The sequence below is a fragment of the Centruroides vittatus genome, unplaced genomic scaffold (assembly GCF_030686945.1).
Source record: "Centruroides vittatus isolate TY-2023 unplaced genomic scaffold, ASM3068694v2 scaffold_861, whole genome shotgun sequence".
Classification (NCBI taxonomy): domain Eukaryota; kingdom Metazoa; phylum Arthropoda; class Arachnida; order Scorpiones; family Buthidae; genus Centruroides; species Centruroides vittatus.
The window spans coordinates 5,779,774-5,798,451 of NW_027122718.1; the positions used below are offsets into that span (position 1 = coordinate 5,779,774).

The 18,678-nt window shown below is 28.0% G+C and overlaps 1 protein-coding gene across 4 annotated transcripts in view; it reads right to left on the minus strand.

The window, feature by feature from the left end:
- The window catches only part of LOC136990117 (glutamate-gated chloride channel-like), a 106,444-nt gene that overhangs the window by 16,313 nt on the left and 71,453 nt on the right, over positions 1-18,678 (minus strand). For all 4 annotated transcript variants that reach the window (XM_067288481.1, XM_067288482.1, XM_067288479.1 and 1 more), the window contains exon 3: positions 16,995-17,098. In XM_067288481.1, the coding sequence (XP_067144582.1) occupies positions 16,995-17,098 (104 nt within the window). The remainder of the gene's footprint in view (positions 1-16,994; positions 17,099-18,678) is intronic.

Consider the following 18,678-nt stretch of genomic DNA (forward strand, 5'->3'; position numbering starts at 1 on the left):
ATTCCCTACAAAAAGCAAAGGTAAGTGGGCCAGTGTGTAACAGATTACCGTTCTTAATGATAACGCATGCCACTCAATACTCTACATAACATAGTTGCAAAAAGGATCTAGCGGATGGCGCTCGCAAACGGCCATTGTAGTAGGTTGACAGATCAGCCATCTGGCTACGATAGATTATTTCCGGAGAAGCAAAGGCAACAGCAGAAATACTCGAACAATACTGCTGGCAGCCGAAATGGCGACATCAACGCCCCCGTTTTAAAACTCCTGATTGGATGACAATGGATACGAAAAAGACCTCATGCCGACTACTCTATTGTTTTCTGCTAACGTAGTTTATAGATCAAGAGATATTTTTCAAATCTCAAAGAAAAGAAATCCAAAGGAGGAAAAAATTTGCTAAGAAATTAAGAAAAAAAAAAAATTATTCTAAATTCTAGAATTTACAGGAGACAATTGAAGAAAGTTAGAATATATTTTTTCCTCCCCTTCTTTCTTCTTTCTTCTCTAGGTTCTTTCTGTCTCATCTCATTTACATAGCTTTAATGAAAGAGGGTTGAATGCTTTCTTCTGACAAGAAGCTCGTAAAGATTTGCTCAGATAAACGAAGTATTTCTGTTAATTTTAAGTTGTGTAATGAGTGGAGAATAAATGAAACTTTCGCTACCAATTGTAAAAGTTTTTATTTTTTATTTTTATTTTTTTTTTACAAAGTAATAAAATTATGATTAATTAATTTTTTACGGCTGTTTGTTTTGTTTAGCTTTAATATGTTTAGTAAAAATTCAGTGAAACAAAGCACAGTTTAGATTTACTCGCATCATTGATCAGAGATTAATTAAAAAAAAAATCTATCACAGATTTTTCTTTTTATATTATTTTAAGCGTGTACAAATTTTCAAAATGGAAAACGAGAAGAGAATACTAGAAAATTAGCGTTAATCCGTTCATATTTCCAAAGGAAAAACTGTATTAGAAATTGTTCAATTTTAATATAGATTCGCATTTAATATACAATAAATGAAGAGCCTATTATAAGAGACAAACTAATGTTTAGCTTTAAAAATTATAACTTGTATATGAAATTTCTTATCATACATATCTAATAATAAGTATAGAATATTGCTGCGATATAACGTCCCAGGCAATTTGGCTTCCCTTGTTTTTTTAATGTTATAAAATATATTTACGTGCGACAGAATAAACATCATAATTGTTAACTTATTGCTATTTTTAAAAGTATAGAAAAGTCATAATAAAAATCACGAATAAATAAAGAAGTTTCGATATATAAGATTCACGTAATAAACCTCGCGAGGCCGCTTATAAGGAGACGGACAATGGAGTGTAATGATAAAGGCAATAAGGATCCGTAAATAGGAGGTAATAACAGACAAGATTCCCAGTAGGGCTATTGATATCTCTGTAGGAAGTCGTTGACGACACAAAAAAGCATTTTAACTAAGGAAGGTAATTATGTATTTCAGTTCCAAGTTATAATACCCTTTCAACTCTTTAAATAGTACCGATTACTCTTAATAGTAAACAAATACTTATATAAATTATTGCGACTTCGATAAATATTAGATTTGATATTTATTAATTATGGAAAAAAAATTAATATTTTTTATAATTTCGTACGATAAACAATGGAAACGTAGCACTCCTCCGTTAACTTACTGTTGAACAATTGTACTTGGGGTGTTAATTTCTTATTGATCAGTTACCCTTCTTTTGTTAATTCCCTCTTGAGCAGTTACAGCTGGATGAAACTCTCTTGAAAAATTTCATTTGCCTGTTAATTTCTCTTTTGATTAACGTCATTCACATTTTAATTTCTTCTCGAACAAATTTAGTTTATTTTATACGGTTAATAAGTCAACAATTCATTGAACTTTACGCGATTATCGTACAATTAATGCTCGAAACAGTTGATCTGAATACATCATTTGGATCACGAATAGATAAAAAAGTGTAGAATAATCAAATTTTCTTTGATAAATTATCAATAAGAAAATTTTAAAAAAATTAAATGAAGTGTATCAAAATCACAAATCTGGTTAAAGAAAGGATAAATGTATTTCTCTAGCAAGAATCGAACCAACTTCCTTTAAAGTGTTTTGAATATTCTAACAAGCTGTGATAGCGTGATGCAATTTATCACATCTTCGGATGTTTCGCTTATAGCGTAAATAATTAACACAATTAAGCATGTATTCGAAGGATGTCGGTTCGATTATCATCTGCGACCAAACATATTTTGAGAAGATGCAAAGTCCTGTTTTGAATGTGTTTTTCATCAATTAAATTTTTAAATATATATATATTTATCAGTAAAATAATTAAATGAATAAGTATTTATTACAATTAACATTAAAAAATGTAAGATTAACCAATTGATGTTATTTCAAATTAAAATTTAATTGCTTTGTTATGGTATGTATATGTAAGAAAGTAAATTTACTAAAAATAGAATCTTTTATTTTTTTAATTAAAATAATTAAAATAAAAGGAACACTAAATAAATTTTTAATTTCCTTTTTTTTATTTTAAAGTGATATCAGGATGGATAGATTTTATAAATAAATATAAAATAACATTACAATTATTAAACGAGTACAAGAAAGATTTTTATAATAAGAAAATAATTAAAATTTTAAACTCAGCCAATCAGATAAACTGTTAAAATACTAAGGAAAATATCAAAATAAAAGAGACTTTCCACATCATTCCCTACGGAGCGCAACCATAGAGGAAACCACCTGAAATGATAACTGATGCAGAAAGATAAATCCTTCAATTAAAAACAGATTTGGATAAAATTTCAAGCAGAATATTAATTTTTGTAATAAAATTTTGCATCTTATACTTGATCCCGAGCTCTGTGTTTCTTTAAGAGAAGTTTAAAATAACAATTCAGGACATAGATCAATGAGGATTTCTACGGAAGCTACGTTCCCGAATCTAGACTTTCCATCAAAGAGCATATGACAGATGGAATTGCTTTAACATTTTCCGTTGGTTTCAAAAAACTAATCACACTCCAAACCCACGCTGCGAACCAGGCAGGTGGTGGGATGTTGGGAGGAACCATGGTTGCTTAGCAACCTGCATGTGACAAGAGAAGGCAGGAGGTCAGAGTGCTACTATGTCTCCAATCATTTGCATAGTTTTTGTCTCTGATTTGATGGATGGTGTCAGTTGAAGCGAGTTGTTCTCCGCCTTCCATCTGTCTCCTTCTGACTGTCTCAGGCAATTAATTACGTTTCTTGTATGCGTTATAGCTGATTCCATTCTGCCTCTTATCTACGAAAATGAGAATTTTTACAGAAGAGAAATCTTCAGTTGTTTTGATTTTCGGATAAAGCAATGTTAATCATATCCTAGTAAAAGACTTGCTGCGCTATCAATTAACAAAGAAAATTAATAAAATGACGATACAAAACGTCGTAATGAGTCGAAAAATCGTTAGAAGGTAACATTTTAATTGAAATTTATAAAGTCCTGCTTTACACTTTACATAAATATCAATTGCGTTAAATGTAAAAACACATTTAAACTTGTCTTTTATTCAGTTTCTTTATTAATACAGAAAGTTAATGAAGAAAAATTCACACGCCTTACGAACTTCAAATTATTTAGTGATTTTTCGTTTGGAGCACAAAAATTTATTTTTCAAATAAAAAAAAGGAAAAAAGCTAATAGAAAAACATAAGAGCCAAAAATAGTAAAAAAAAAGGGTAGTAAAAAATCCAGAATAAGAAATTTATAGATCGACAGAGTTTCTCTTCAAGATCGCTCTGAGTTTTGAAGAAGGTCGATGACCCCGCGAAAATAGGTAATTTCGCGAAAGACTTTCCAATCTTTCTCTCAAAGAGAAGTGCTTCAACCAAAGTAATAACCTTAGTTACCAGACTCTTTTGTTTTCTTTAATCCGAGATCATCTTTTTTTCTATGGAGAAAAACATGGCTGCTTCCGTTCTCAGCTTTATTTCCTATTTCTTTCGAAAGAAAAAATGTATTTTAAAGATATTTTGATCAACTTGAAACCATACATCTTGCATATTCCATTTCCAATACGAAAAGTTTTTCATAGATAAATCTTCTGATGAAACATTCTCAAATCATCTAGACTCAAAACTTATCTTAAAACATATTACATTTTATATTTTATTAGTTCTTCCCACTTGAAAATGTGTATTTTAATTTATATTTTTCATTTATTTCATGTTATAATTTATCAAATTTAGTAAACGTTGAGGAGATTCGATATTCTCAATTAATTAATGGCAATTAAATCGTGAATTTATATTAAATTTCCTTTTTTATTTAGCCAAAATAAGCTTTAAAATTCATAATCTAAAGTAGAAAAAATATTACTAGAATTTAGGAATCAGGAATTTGTAAATACTGTTAACTATAGTAATATTGTGATGATTAAGTTTTGGGAATTCGTAATAATAATCTGACAAACCAATTATATAATAAAAGAAATTTTTTTAAAAGCATAAATCTTCGTATAATAAAAAAATAAGATTTAATCTGACAAAGAATGCTACAATTGGAAAGATTTTCTTGGACTTCATACAGGCATTGATGCTTTGATCAGTATTAATATAGACATTGCCTACATTTTTATAACGTTGACCTTTAGAGAAAACTTAAAAAGAGAAAAAAAAAATTGTAGCAAAGGCAATTTTATTTTGACTTAATACACAAAATGAAAGACAAGTCCTTTTTATAAATCTAGAAAACTCGAAAATATCAACCATTTATATAAGATGTAGTCGAGTAGAATAGAAACAAACAGAAATAGCTTATTATAATATCATTGAAAATAATCTATAATTTATAAAAATCTATTTAAAAATTCTCTAGAATTTAAATCCGAGTGGAATAAAGTATTCATCGAAAACTCTTTAACATAAAAATTATTGATACGTTATGATAGGTAAACGAATTTCAAATTCAAGCTGACTTGTGTAAGTATCGTTTAATAAGAAATTTATAAGCGAATTTCTTTTTTGTATTTAAAAAGAATGAGATTTTAAAATGACAAAATTAAAATAAATAATAGTCGCATACGTCAGTTAATAAGAAGATTAGATATATATATTTTTTTCTATTTATAAACTAAATAATATTTTTACTTAACGATCTAAAGGAAGACATGAGAGGAAAATGGCACTCAGTAGGCGGTTTAAGCAACAAGACAGCTACAAGTGGCAAGCAATAAATATGTCTTGTCTCAGGGATTTAGCTGACAGAATTTAGCAGTCTGCTCTCTCTCCTAAGCTCCACCACACTCCCTGGAGTCAGGGCTAATAAATTGAATTACTCTCAGCCGGCTGATGGACAGGAGGGCCCATAGGGACCAATGTAAATCACACCATCCTATATGGTGAGAGATGCTATATCCTTGACTGACAGCTTATTCTTATAGCAGCAGAAAGCTTTAATGCCATCTTTATAAAAAAAAAAGTTAAAAAGTTACAACGAATAAAAATTTTGGAAAAAAGATAAGATGTAGATAAAAAATTTAGAAAAAAAGAGAAACTATATAAAGAAATTAATTAAATAAAAATTGAAATTGAAACCGACGTAAAGAGAAATCAACCTAGAAAACAATAAAAATGAAAATAAATAGGTCTACTATTAGTTGAAAGACAGTCAAGGTAAAAGTAATAAGATAAATGAAAGGAAAATGGATAAAAATGAAAAATAAAATAGGAGAAAGATTCTCCAGATATGCAGTGTAACACTAGACTACATAAAGGAAATCTGCAAAAATATAATAAATAAATATAATTTGTTTACTAAATTTTTATAAATATAATAAGCAATTATTTATTGTGGCATCGTCACAATGCCGGCCTGAAATTTTTAATCATATTTCTAATTAATTTAATTTAAAATATAAGCTCTCCACCTCAAATTAGTAGTGTCGTGCCCCTGTAAATCATACTTTTCCTGATAGCAACAGAGTCGTGCCGGTCATCTGTGTAAACTAGTTCTGGGGAAATTTTTGAATTGAAATCACGTGAAGTTCGTATACAGTTAATCGGGGGGCTTTCTGCCCAAAAGATTTCATATCTGATCTTGATTTTTATCCATATAACACCGTTTTCGAGATTCAGAAAGAACAGAAAGACAGTGAGAATTTATAGGCGTACAATTTTTTGAAATTGTAGCCCAATAGTGTTAAATAAATGAATCTTCATATGAAAAACGGGAATAAAATTTGCAGAACATACCAAACAGGAAAAAATTAATTCGAGTTGATTTAATAATATAATTTTGATTAAAATTGACTGAGACACATACTTGTACACAGAAATATTTAAGAAAGTGGCCTTTTAACTTTAAAATCAGTCAAGAATTTAATTATAATTATAAAAATAAAAATTACAATAAGTTCAATTGATGTTTTAACTTCAATTTAAGTAAATCAAGCTGAATATTTTCAATGTTGAAATGGGGATCCGATTATTGTCGTTATTTTTAATTTTAAGAAATAATTTTTGGAATTTAATTTGTCAAAATTAGTAAATTTTTAAAAGATTTGTCTAGTTTAAGATAGTAAAATATTTCTAAAATAAAAATTTTATAATTTTGACTGTAAACTATTTTGATTTTCCTTAATATGCTTAAAAAGCTTGTGTAGTGTTAAATATTTTCCGATTACATCTATTTTTAACCTCAAAAATAAAATAAAATTTTAAATGGAACCATTTTAAATATTTTCTAATGCAATATAACGAATTTATATATCAACAAATAAATAATTTTTTAAAATATAATCTAAATTTAGCCATTTTTATACCCGTATTTATATATCTTTCTCATACTTGGTAAACAATATGGTGGCAATTTAATTTAATTTATTAAAAATATTAAATAGGCCAATTTTGTGCTATTTTTTCTGAATATAAATTTGAAGTAACATATCATTTCATATTATTAAAATCACAATATAATTAATAAAATTAATTAAATTGCCGTATTTATTTCATTCGTGGTGTAAATCTAGTGTAAATTATTAATACTTAGTCTATACATCTATTGTATGGGTATTCAAAGCTTACAAGTGCAAATACACGTAGTACAAAGATATATTATACACACACACAACGTAAGAAACATCACATAAATCCCAAAATCTAGTGATTAATAAACATTTCACAAAAGGAAATATAGATAAAAATTGATGTAGTACTATAAAAATAATGAAATATATTTAAATTTTATAAATATTATATAAAAATATTTGGAAAAATACTTTAATAAATATAAAATTTTATTTTATATTCGTGTAAGAAAGCGTATAAATTATAATGAATCTGAATACATCTATAACGTTTCATATATATTTCATACGATGATAAAAATTTAATTTATTTATGAAAATCATAATATTGGTTTTAGTTCCTTAGAAAAGTTGAGTTCTTAAAGAGTTACCTCAGGCATTATCCATTCAAAGTCAACATATACATTTGAAATTTTCATATATGAAGCATTTCAGATATCTCACGTGGCCAAAAAACCCGAAATTTACATACCTAGGTTATATCTCAGATTCCTGCGATATACCTCAGTGATAGTAGCGTATATCACGAATATAGTTATGCAATTTGCTTACGTTTACAGCATTCTTTTCGAGTAATCTTAATTTTTTTTTCTTTTTCAGATTATTCGTTACTTACTAAAACAAAAAGTAACTGACTCTAAGAAGATTTCAAATAATGACGTTGTCATTATATATTTGTAATGCTTCCGGATATCAAAGATCTTTTATTGGTTTAAATATCTTATTATAAATATATTCGAATAGAAAGATATTTTTTACATATAAATTACATATTTCAATTTAAAACTTTTCTTTTAAAATGATTTTTTTCAACAACAATTTAGTAAGGAGTAATCATAACTTTGTTATTAACAAAGTTTTTGATTGGACTAAAATTATCTTAATGACGTTATTTTCTAGTAAAATGCAAAATATACGAATAAAATTATGCCTTTTTTAAGGCCCTTAACTATAGATACAAAATAGAATATTTAATAAACATCTTTTTATTCACGAAATGGCGAACGTTTTCTATATTTAATTCGCTTATAGAATTGTTTATTATATATATACATATATATTTAGTATGGGACTATAAAAAATAGGCTGTTGATTAAAACAAGTTGGCATTGATAAAATTAATAGGAGCAAATATTTATTATTTTTATTAAATTAAAAAAAAAAACTAAAAATATAAAGATCTAATTCCATAGAATTTTCAGTAGACAATGCATAATACAATTAGAAAACACGTAAATTATATTTTAATTCTACATATTTTTGTACTAATCCTTTACACTTTTTTTAATTATATTGTTGGTGGAAAAGTAATTTTGTTGTGCAATGAAAATGTATTTATTTCTTATTTTTATTTAAATAAATAAAATATTTCTTATTCTTAGAAAATGTTTTTAAAAACTTATTATAATGTTTTTATTAGTTTTTTATTATTATTGACAAATATATAAACATGTGCTTTATAATAAATGTTTACTTTTGAAATTACCTTTGTGAAATTATAACGTTAGATAAATCTCCGGAGACATAAAAAACAATTTAAAATAATTAATTTTTATATATTTACGAATAAGACTGGAATATTATATTATAAATAAATATTTTTACAGTCTTTTTACTATAAAATGTGACGCATTACAAGCAATATAACTGCACCGTTAGGAGAATTTTGAAGGAAAAAAAAACGAAAAGTAAAATTAAATTAATTTAAGCCATATTACCAACTAAATTGAATTTTTTTAAGTGAAAAATTAAATTATGTTGAGTTGTTTAAGATCTAAACAAAGAAAAAGGTGTATTTTTTAGAAGTTATTTTCCATTCTGTCGAAATTACTTATTAAACTCGGAAGTGATGCAAAGAACATGTTTAATCTCGCATTTAACATAACAAAATAAAAGAAAAGACAAAAAAAATGAATCGTAAGAAGCTCTTGTTGCGTTAAAATGGCGGATTAAAATCTGCATTCTTTGAAAATTCTTTACTCGACCACACTAAAAATAAAATGGAAGTTTAGTTTCCTTTATAACAATTTCGCATAAACTAAGAAACATGCTTAAAGAGTATTACAAAAACTGTAGATCTCTAATACTTATAAATGTTTTCTTCGAGTGAATCAATGCTAAAATTCTCAACACAATACAAATCTCTTAAAAACTATTCTTTCTTCTTCTTCATTTCTCTATAAAGCATCGCATTATTATAAATGCTTTTGTGTAAAAATAGAAAATTTTTATACATTTTATTCTACTGGTTTTTCTTTTTAAAAGGTTTTCTAAGATCCAAGTTTTATTTGCAAAAATTTACTTACTGAAATTGAAATATAACATCTATCATTTTTAAATCCGTTGTCTTTAGAAAATTCAATGTTTTCGTTTAATAATTCTAAAGAATTATTGTTAAATTGGTACGCTAAATGTTTTCTAAAGATTAAATTAATCTTTTTTAATTGTTTTTTAAAATTAAATCATAAAATTGAAGACGAAGAGAAGTTAAGCAAACACTTAGCAATAAAATTTTAAGCCATAACACATTTACATCCACTTAAAATTATAATAAAAATTTCAGACAAATCTTTATCATCCTTAATAAGCAACAAAATCGGCATTTATAGCATCGACTTCATTATATAACAGTAAATCGTTAAGCAACGAGTGCAATAAACTTATAAAATTAATACAGAACATTATTAAATGTTCCAAAACGTAATGAAGTAAAGAAATGGACACTCGAGAAGTAAACAAAAAAAAATAAATAAAATTTTATAATTTACCTTATAAATAACTTAATCTATCAATTTATTTTATAAAGAAATTAAGTTATTCCCTTTAAACTAGATACATTAATAGAAATCTTAAAAGCTGACTTGACACAGTACAGATTCATCTTCACACCGAGAAGAGGAATTTATTATTCTATTCGATTAAATATTAAATAATTCCCCTTAAAGAAAAGTAAAATGTATCCATTTAAAGTGCAATAATTCATTTTTAAAATGAAAACATTTAGATTTACAGCAGCAAAAGATAAGAAAAAAAAAAGGTTCGAACGAATTTCATTTATTATTTTTAAATAATAATAATAATAGTAATAAAGAATAATTTTATTCAATCAAAATGATTATTTCATATCTTATGAGCTGCTATTATGGGATGTTAAGAGATTCGATGCACTTGGGTCCTTTCATTCGATTGGCTGCTATTCCCGTCCTCTACGCCATTCCTGTTCGTCTTCTATTTTTAGCAAGCAGCATTCCTTCGCTTTTCTTCCTCCAATCGGCTCGGCGCCAGCATCTTCTGAGCATGCGTAGTGGCATGGACCACCATCGATTACATTCTAGTAATTTTCTTTCCCAACGGCTTGTGTCCCTGAAGGGGGTAATTAAATAAGATAGCTTAAACGAATCCAAACACGGCAACTGTTTTTATACCATTTCTGAAGGATGAAGTATTAACCCCAGGTTATATTAGAGAAGAAAATTAGGAATAACTTCTAGACATTAGATGCTATTTAATCTTAAGATATTCGGCTGTTTGATTTTCTAAAAGACCTATTTGTTGTTCAATATGTGAAAATTGTATCCTTTATTTGTATGAAGGGCTTTGTTTAACGATTTAAACGAGGACAAAGGTCAAACAAAATCGTCACTCTCACAGATTGAATAAAGAGCAGTTTTAAAAAATACATTTGAAAGGGTGTTAATATTTAAAATATACTTTAGCAAAATAAAAACATTTAATTATATAAAGTCAAGTTTTAAAAATCTTAATGTATTTTTTATTACTGAATTTTTAAAAGTGTTAAATAAATTTGAGAATTTATTTAAGAGAAAAGCATAAATTGTTATTTTTTTAAACATTTTTTTTCAGCTCTTTCTCTCCTTTAATAAAATAAAGCAGATAACATTCTTTTATATAATTTAAGAATGATTTATTTTTAAAAAAATTATCCCCGAATTTTCTAAATTTTATTATTAATTAAAACATAAATTCGATTTTTGGACAGTTTTCGTATTAAGATCTATCAAATAAATATTAATCGGTCAGATTTCGTTGAAGAAAAATACTTTTCTAGTTCTTGAAGATGTTAGAGATGGGCCTATAACTATCACGTGATATATTTTTTTCTCCTGTTAAAACCAACATATCAGAAAAAGTCGAACGATTTAGAAAATATTCTTCTTAAAATGAAAGGAAATTTTTTCGATTTTTCCAACGGTATAAGAGAGAAATGTTCTCACAGTAACGCGTACAAACCCGTACAACTGGCAACACTGTTGAAAAATGAAGAGGACTTTCAAAACTATCGGATGAACTGTTGCAATTTTTCAAGAGAAGATCCCATCCCTTCAATGGAGGATTGAAAACAGTTCGGTTCTATCTTTTATAGCATCGAAGAAAACAGCTGACCACATCACTATATAAGGGATTTACAGCTTAAAAGTTTTGTCGTTTAATTCAAAAAAGAATCAATCTTTTTAACTGGAAGATTCTATTTAGATACTAAATCCCATTAATTACAATTAAGTAACTTCGAAAAGATTTCATCACAATTGTAAATGGGGAGGAGGAAAAAAAATGATTTAAATCGGACTCCATCTTAAATGAATTTCTTTGTTTTAGAAAGGGAAATCAAATGATGTCGTTATTCACTTGGTTAATTAGAAATAAAAGCATAAAAAAATTATTCTTGGCACGTCAATTTTTGGCTGCTCTTATAATAATAAAGTAGAAGTTAACGTGATTAAAAACTTTCGCAACTTTTTTAATATATATTCTAATAAGCTTTTATAAAGTAATAAAAATTATTAATAGAATTATAACTGTATACATACCAATTTGGAGATTAATGTAAAAAGCATTACAATGCTTGATACACAGTACACACATATGGAAGTAGAGATGGGCATTAGTATTCTGGTAGCATATTGCACATAACAAATTATTATTATTATTTATACATCTCTTCACTTTTCTCTCTTTGTGTCTCTTCCTCTCTATAGAGAATGGACAATCTCTATTCGATTATGCAAATAAGAGGACGCTCTCCTGTTTATGCAAATGATGAATGCCTTATATAGAGAGGAAGTACAAGATTACTGGAGATGGGTGTGTTCACATTCTGTTACAACTTCGACAGTTATTGCTGTTGTTTCGGCACTGCAGACTTCAATGAGGAGACGAAAAAAGAAGGTATTACTTATTGTTTCTGTTTGTGCCCAAGGAAAAAATTAAAGTTACTTCCAGATCTCTTTTCTCTCTCTCGCCATTTATACATATAATTCTCACTTTACGCTTGACAAAGAGAAGAATAAAGAAGATATTTTTCTAGTCTGGCTTCGTACTGTTTAAACTAGCAATATAACTTCCGAGATTTATTCATATGCCAAAAATTTGGATAAGGATCTTAAATTTCTTTTCTTTTTTTTACTTTTTTTATTTTTTACTTTTTTATCGAAACGTGTCCTACTTAAAGTCGCGGCTCAATCTGTTTTACCTTCTACTAAAGTAAAACGTACCAATCTCCAATAAAAAGCACTATTCTGATTCGATTCTTTACACTTAAAACAAAACTTTCCCCGCTTTTATCTGCCATAAAATCCCTCACCCAAAGTTTTTCTTATGCAATCAATAACAGCAGATTTAGGGAACACTCAATAAACTAATTCCTCTCTTCGGGATAGTTCCAGTCACGAGATACGATCGTCATATCCAACGTCCAAAAGTTCAAGAAGAGAACATGAAAGAAAGGACATGATGATGGGTAAGGCAATACGCCCATCCTTCTTTCCAGTTGCCAATATTTATCTATTGTTAGATAACTACTTGAAAGCCAACTGTTTTGTTTTTGTTTCTTTGTCTTCCTGTTTATATTCTATTAGTACAGTACCATACCTTAAATTTGAAATTTAGTAATCGTTATGAGTGATAATCTCGTATATCATCGATAGTTTTAAATATGTAAATATAATTTTCATGTTAAACTTTTGAATGATGCATTTTATTCTACATTCTTTGATTGAGTTGATGTCATAATTCCTGAATAGATTCATGCCAAATCCATAAAATCTCGAGGATCATCAAAAATAGAAGGTAGACAAATCATTAGGCTGCAATTTGAAGAAATTGTAGACCTATAAATTCATATGTTGTCTGCCTGTGTATCCTTTCTTAATCTCGAGAACGGTGTTATATAGATAAATTTCGAGACCAGATATTGAAACCTTAAGGGCAAAAGGCTCTGATTAATTATATACGAACTTCCGGTGTAGACTGGTAGTAACATGATTTCAATTCAAAAATTTTCTCCGTTCTGGAGGATAACCGGCATGACTTTGTTGCCATCAGGAAAAGTATGATGTACAGGGGCAAGACACTACTAATTTGAGGTGGAGAGCGTATATTTTAAATTAAATAAAGTTAAAATACGATTAATAAATTGTATCACTGCATTATGACGATGTCATAATACTTTTTGATCGTTTCGCTTAAACTAGTTTACGGGATTAAATTACAATATTGAAGAATCCCAGGATTGGTTTTGCAATTTATTTCTTGGATTAAAATTAGTAAAAAAAGAAGCATTATTAATGTTTGGTAAAATACAATATTAGAAGACGAACGATCTCTTTATTTTATTCTAGTTGCTTAAAAGACAAAACGTTCATAAATATGCCAGTGATTGATGTACTAACGTACCTAGATGCATTTGGGAAAGAAAAATACATAAAGAACTATCAGTTATGATGACAAAACACGTCGTAAATTAATGTGTTTGCACATCAGCAGCAACAAATCTTAGTAAGTTTTAAAATGTATAGCCGTGTAACCGACAGGATAGAAAAACGCCCGATAAAGACCAAGATTATTCGCAATTTTTACAAACCAAATGTGGTAAGACAAGCACAAACTCAATTTTGAAATCGAATGCTTGACGAGACATTGGAGATTTTAGAAATTCTTACAATAAAGTGTACTCAATTTTTTTTATACTTGAAGGTTAAAAGCGGCGATGAAAATCAATAACATCTGCTATTTAAAAACAAATATATATATATATATATATATATATATATATTACATATTGTATAGTTCTATTTTATATTATATAAAAATGAGCGTTTAAATTAACATCAATAAATTCTTGGATTTTAAGCAGGAAATTTTACGAGTAGAAGATTATAGGACAATACCGTACCAGGATGAAGATCAATACAATAGGTCTACAGTTTATCCAACATTATAAATGTGTTTCAAATCAGTAAACCATTGATCTAAAACCCGATTTCAAAGAAATATTTTACAAATACAGGAATAACACCGACAATATTCTAAGGAATAACAACTGGTAAGAGGATCCGTTCTGATTTTTGTCACTTAAAAAACGCAATTTCTTAGTGGTTGATCGACGAATCCGACCAAAAATAACAATGCATTCGATACAATTTATCACCAATTAAAATATTAAGCTCGACACTGGCGTAACGGGGCAGCCATTTTCAATTTCTGCAGCACGGTCCCTTAGTTACTTCGACTCTTGTTAGATCACATCCTACCCAATAAGCGGTCTATTGATCCAGAGGTGGTCTCTTTGATTACGATCGTGTTGGGTTCTCTAACGAGATGCCTTTTGTCTCATGGAGATTGCTGTTAGGGATTTCTTCTTACATGATTAGAGTTTTCTATCCAGAAAGTTCTCTGAGGCTTAGTAGCAGATTGTTCTACTTGCTATTTGTCCTTCGCTTAATAAGATCTACTATTAAACAGTAGAGGGTTTATTCGGTTTGTGATTTGTTGGCCATTTCCCAACTCGATATAAAAAAAACGGTCGAAGAAATCCGATCAAACTTTATATAAAAAAAAAAAGATACGGAAGAGAGAAAAAACATCGCGAAACTAATAATCTAGAAATAATAAAAAGGTGATTTTGATGAATTTTATTGCAGAAAATTGAAGATTTCTCTCTCTACACACCGGATTTTAGATAAAATTGATGATGAATCTAGACAACCGAATAATTGGTAGATTAAATGAATAACTATTTCAAAGATAACAATGGAAATTAATGAGGCAATCCTTTGAATATATTTTGCTTATCTCTCGTCTGTGACGTCATTGGCGACATTTTCTTTAGAATGTCTAAATAAGAAAATTTCCTAAAAATAAATGAGGGGTGGGAAGTGATTATTAATTTGTTTCCACTCGGTATGAGGCCTAAATTGTAAATGGTTTTGCAAACGAGATGTTAAGAGTGCCGTTGGCATATGTGTGATTTGGACGAGATTGATGCCACAATTGGACTTTTATTCTTCAAAATCTTCGACTTTAAATACGTCTTTTCAAGAGATTCGTAAGTAAACTGGTTGACATTCATCCGATAATCGAACTCTGTTTATGATTATTTGCAACATATTGATTTTTAGATAGATAAATAAATAAATAAAATAAAAAATAGCTCGGAAACTAGTTTTCAGAAAGCCTGAACGAAAAATATTTCTAATGCAAACACAAAGTAGGATTGAAGCAATTTCCGAGCAGTTACAAATGACATCCGGATTGAATCATGCGTTAAAGTGTGGGATACATTCTGAGGAATATAACTTGAGAAATAATTTCAAAACATAAATTCAAGTTTTATCTTTATATTCAACAATAATTTAATTTAAAATTTCTACACAGAAAGGAAAATATTTTTGCGAAATTATCAAACTAGCGGCGGATACTCTCAAAAATACACTGTTTAACGTTGAAAGTAGCAGATGAATTTTATAAGGAAACTTAAAATGGTTGAAGCTTTTCCGATGTTACAATCTGATTGAACTGAGAGAAAATTCTCTGAGGTGATGTTTCGACACTGCTGCATTTATAACATCTCAAAATTTTATGCAGGAACTCGAGATTTTCAAAACAAATCAACACTGTGTGAATGGTAAAGAAGAAGAAGGAAAAAAGATACAAGAATAAACAAACATTCGATGCATTTCACATAAAAAAAACCTGCATTAGGAAATGTTTAAGAAATTTATTCTTTTTTTTACTCTAGGTTATATGTTTCATGTTGGAAGATAGTAGCTCGGCGTCGCCATATTTAATCATAGCATGAAGATGGGTAAAAGACGAAATCCAATAGTTGTATGTCTGGTTCGCTAATGGATTGCCCAGTAACATGTGTAGTAGGATGGGATCTCTACACTGCCTGCATTACCGGATATCCGTTTATTGGAATGTGACGGTCTGAGCAAACAACAATTGCACGACAGATGTATCTTTGTGCTGTTTCTTGTACTTTTTTATGCTATATCTCAATAAAGCTAACTCCACGTCTTTCTCATCAGTAATAACAGATAATGCTATGAGATTCTATTGGATAAAGATAAAATTCTTACCTACAAATGCATTTTTTTCTTTAAAAATATCCGAATTCGTTTGTGTAATCTATATTTAAAGCTTGGTTTAAACTTATGATGTGTTATAAAATAATTAAATAGGAAATAATATAAAGGAATAATCAATAATTCCTGTAAATATCAAAAGAAGTATGACAAAAACGTAGATATAATTCCTTCTATATGATGCCAATCGACAAATAAAGAACGAATCGGATTTGGGTAGACATTTTCATTACGTGACATGAAAACAGAATTGAACATATGAGATTTCACGTAATACGACAATCTAAATATGATAGAAATTTATTCAACTTATAAAATAATACGAATCAATCGAGATTCGTGTGTCTATCACTTAAAAGAAACTGCTTGTTTGGTAATTGTTTTTACTCGTATAATTATTTCGTGTGCTGTAATTTTATAAATTAAAATTACGTAGACTTTTAATTAACTAGATTTTCATTGTTAAACAAAAATCATTCAATAATTAATTCATTAAAAATTAACGATTGTAGTAGACAAACCTGTATTGTTGATTCCGTGTGGACGAATCCGAGAATCGTATCTTCCCGGACCTATGATACTGTCCAGAATCCGTTTTTCAATTTGTCGAAAGTTTTCTTTCCCCCTAAAAAACAAAGCGTAAGATCATTAAAATAAAAGAAAAATAATATTGACTTTTCTTATTATTATTATTATTATTATTATATATCTACTCTGTAAATAGTTTTGATCTCGATGCTGTGGCCGAGTGTGGTGCAAACATAACACTATCTTATACATCAAAAGGAAGAAAAAGCTCCTATTGTCAAATGTATCTAATGATGTGTGGACTGGACCAGGTGTTCTTTTCTTTTTTAATGATGTTTGATAAAGAACTTCACTGACAGAAAACATTCCCCTCAAGAATAGCCACCTGTCAGACATTGAACTCCACTTTACCTGATTCTATCAACATAAATCTTTGTTTATATATCATTCTTCTCTTCTATTCTTTCTCTGAGTAAATCATGAAACAAATAAGATTTTTTTACGCAATCCGCTAGTTTTATTTAGTAAATTTTTAACTTTTCTCTCTCTCTCTCTCTCTCTCTCTCTCTCCACAAAAGTTTTCTCTCAAGTACTAAACATCTTTTCCAACTTATGTTAATTCTTCATACAGTAATCATAAAAATATATTCTTATTTATTGAATTTAATTATTAAATATGTTCCTAATAAAATAAAAATGTAGCAAAAATTAAATAATTAATGATTATATTTTCAATTTTATTCGTCGAAGACAACAAATAAATACATTTTATCGAAGAAGAAAAAACAAAAAGAAAAAAAAAAAAAAAACTTTAATGAATTTCTTCCACTTTAAAAATTCTTTATTTCGTTCAATAACGTAATTTAAAATATATTTATTTTAATAATTTTTCATTTAATGGCCTAATCAAAAATCATTTAATCTTTGTTAATAGAGAGAACATCTGTTTCATTTGTTTGAACCTTCTTTTTATTATTATTATTATTATTTTCTTTTACGATTAACTGTCAAAAAAATTTTTACAATTGATTTCTGTAGAATAAATTAATTTGTTTCAATTTATTCGGACATTCTTACCATTTTTCCGGAATCGAAAGTTATTTATTTCACTTTGTTTCTCCAACAAATTTAGATTAATTTGATTCGCTTAGAAGAGTGTTGATACATTTTATCAAAATTTATCCTCCTTGCACTTTATCGCTTTGAATTTATTTTCTTCGGGTTTACATTATGCATTCCACTAAAATAATTCGCATTAAACATACATTGTTTAAGTTAAAAGTACGGTACAGACTTCCTTACTGGAGACAGAAACGTTTGTAATACGTCTTGTTCCCTAAACTAATGAGTTGTTTGTTTTGTTATTGTCAGAACATTTTCTGTTTTGTCTTTCCTCTTCTATAAAGCGCTTGTATTTTATTTGTTTTCTACGCGATTTTTCCAGCTCTATATGTTTGTAACTCAGACACCGATTGATATATTATCAGGAAACATTCGAAAATAAATGTTATTTTTATTTTTTATTTTTAAAAACTATTTTCTTGGCTACTTAATCTTCGGTGTAATTAAATTAAGTGGCCTACTTTAACAAACTGAAGTGAAATAAATTTTACTTGATCATTTCCCCGAAAGACAAATTAATGATTTTTTAAAAATTTCTTCTATTATTTAAAATAT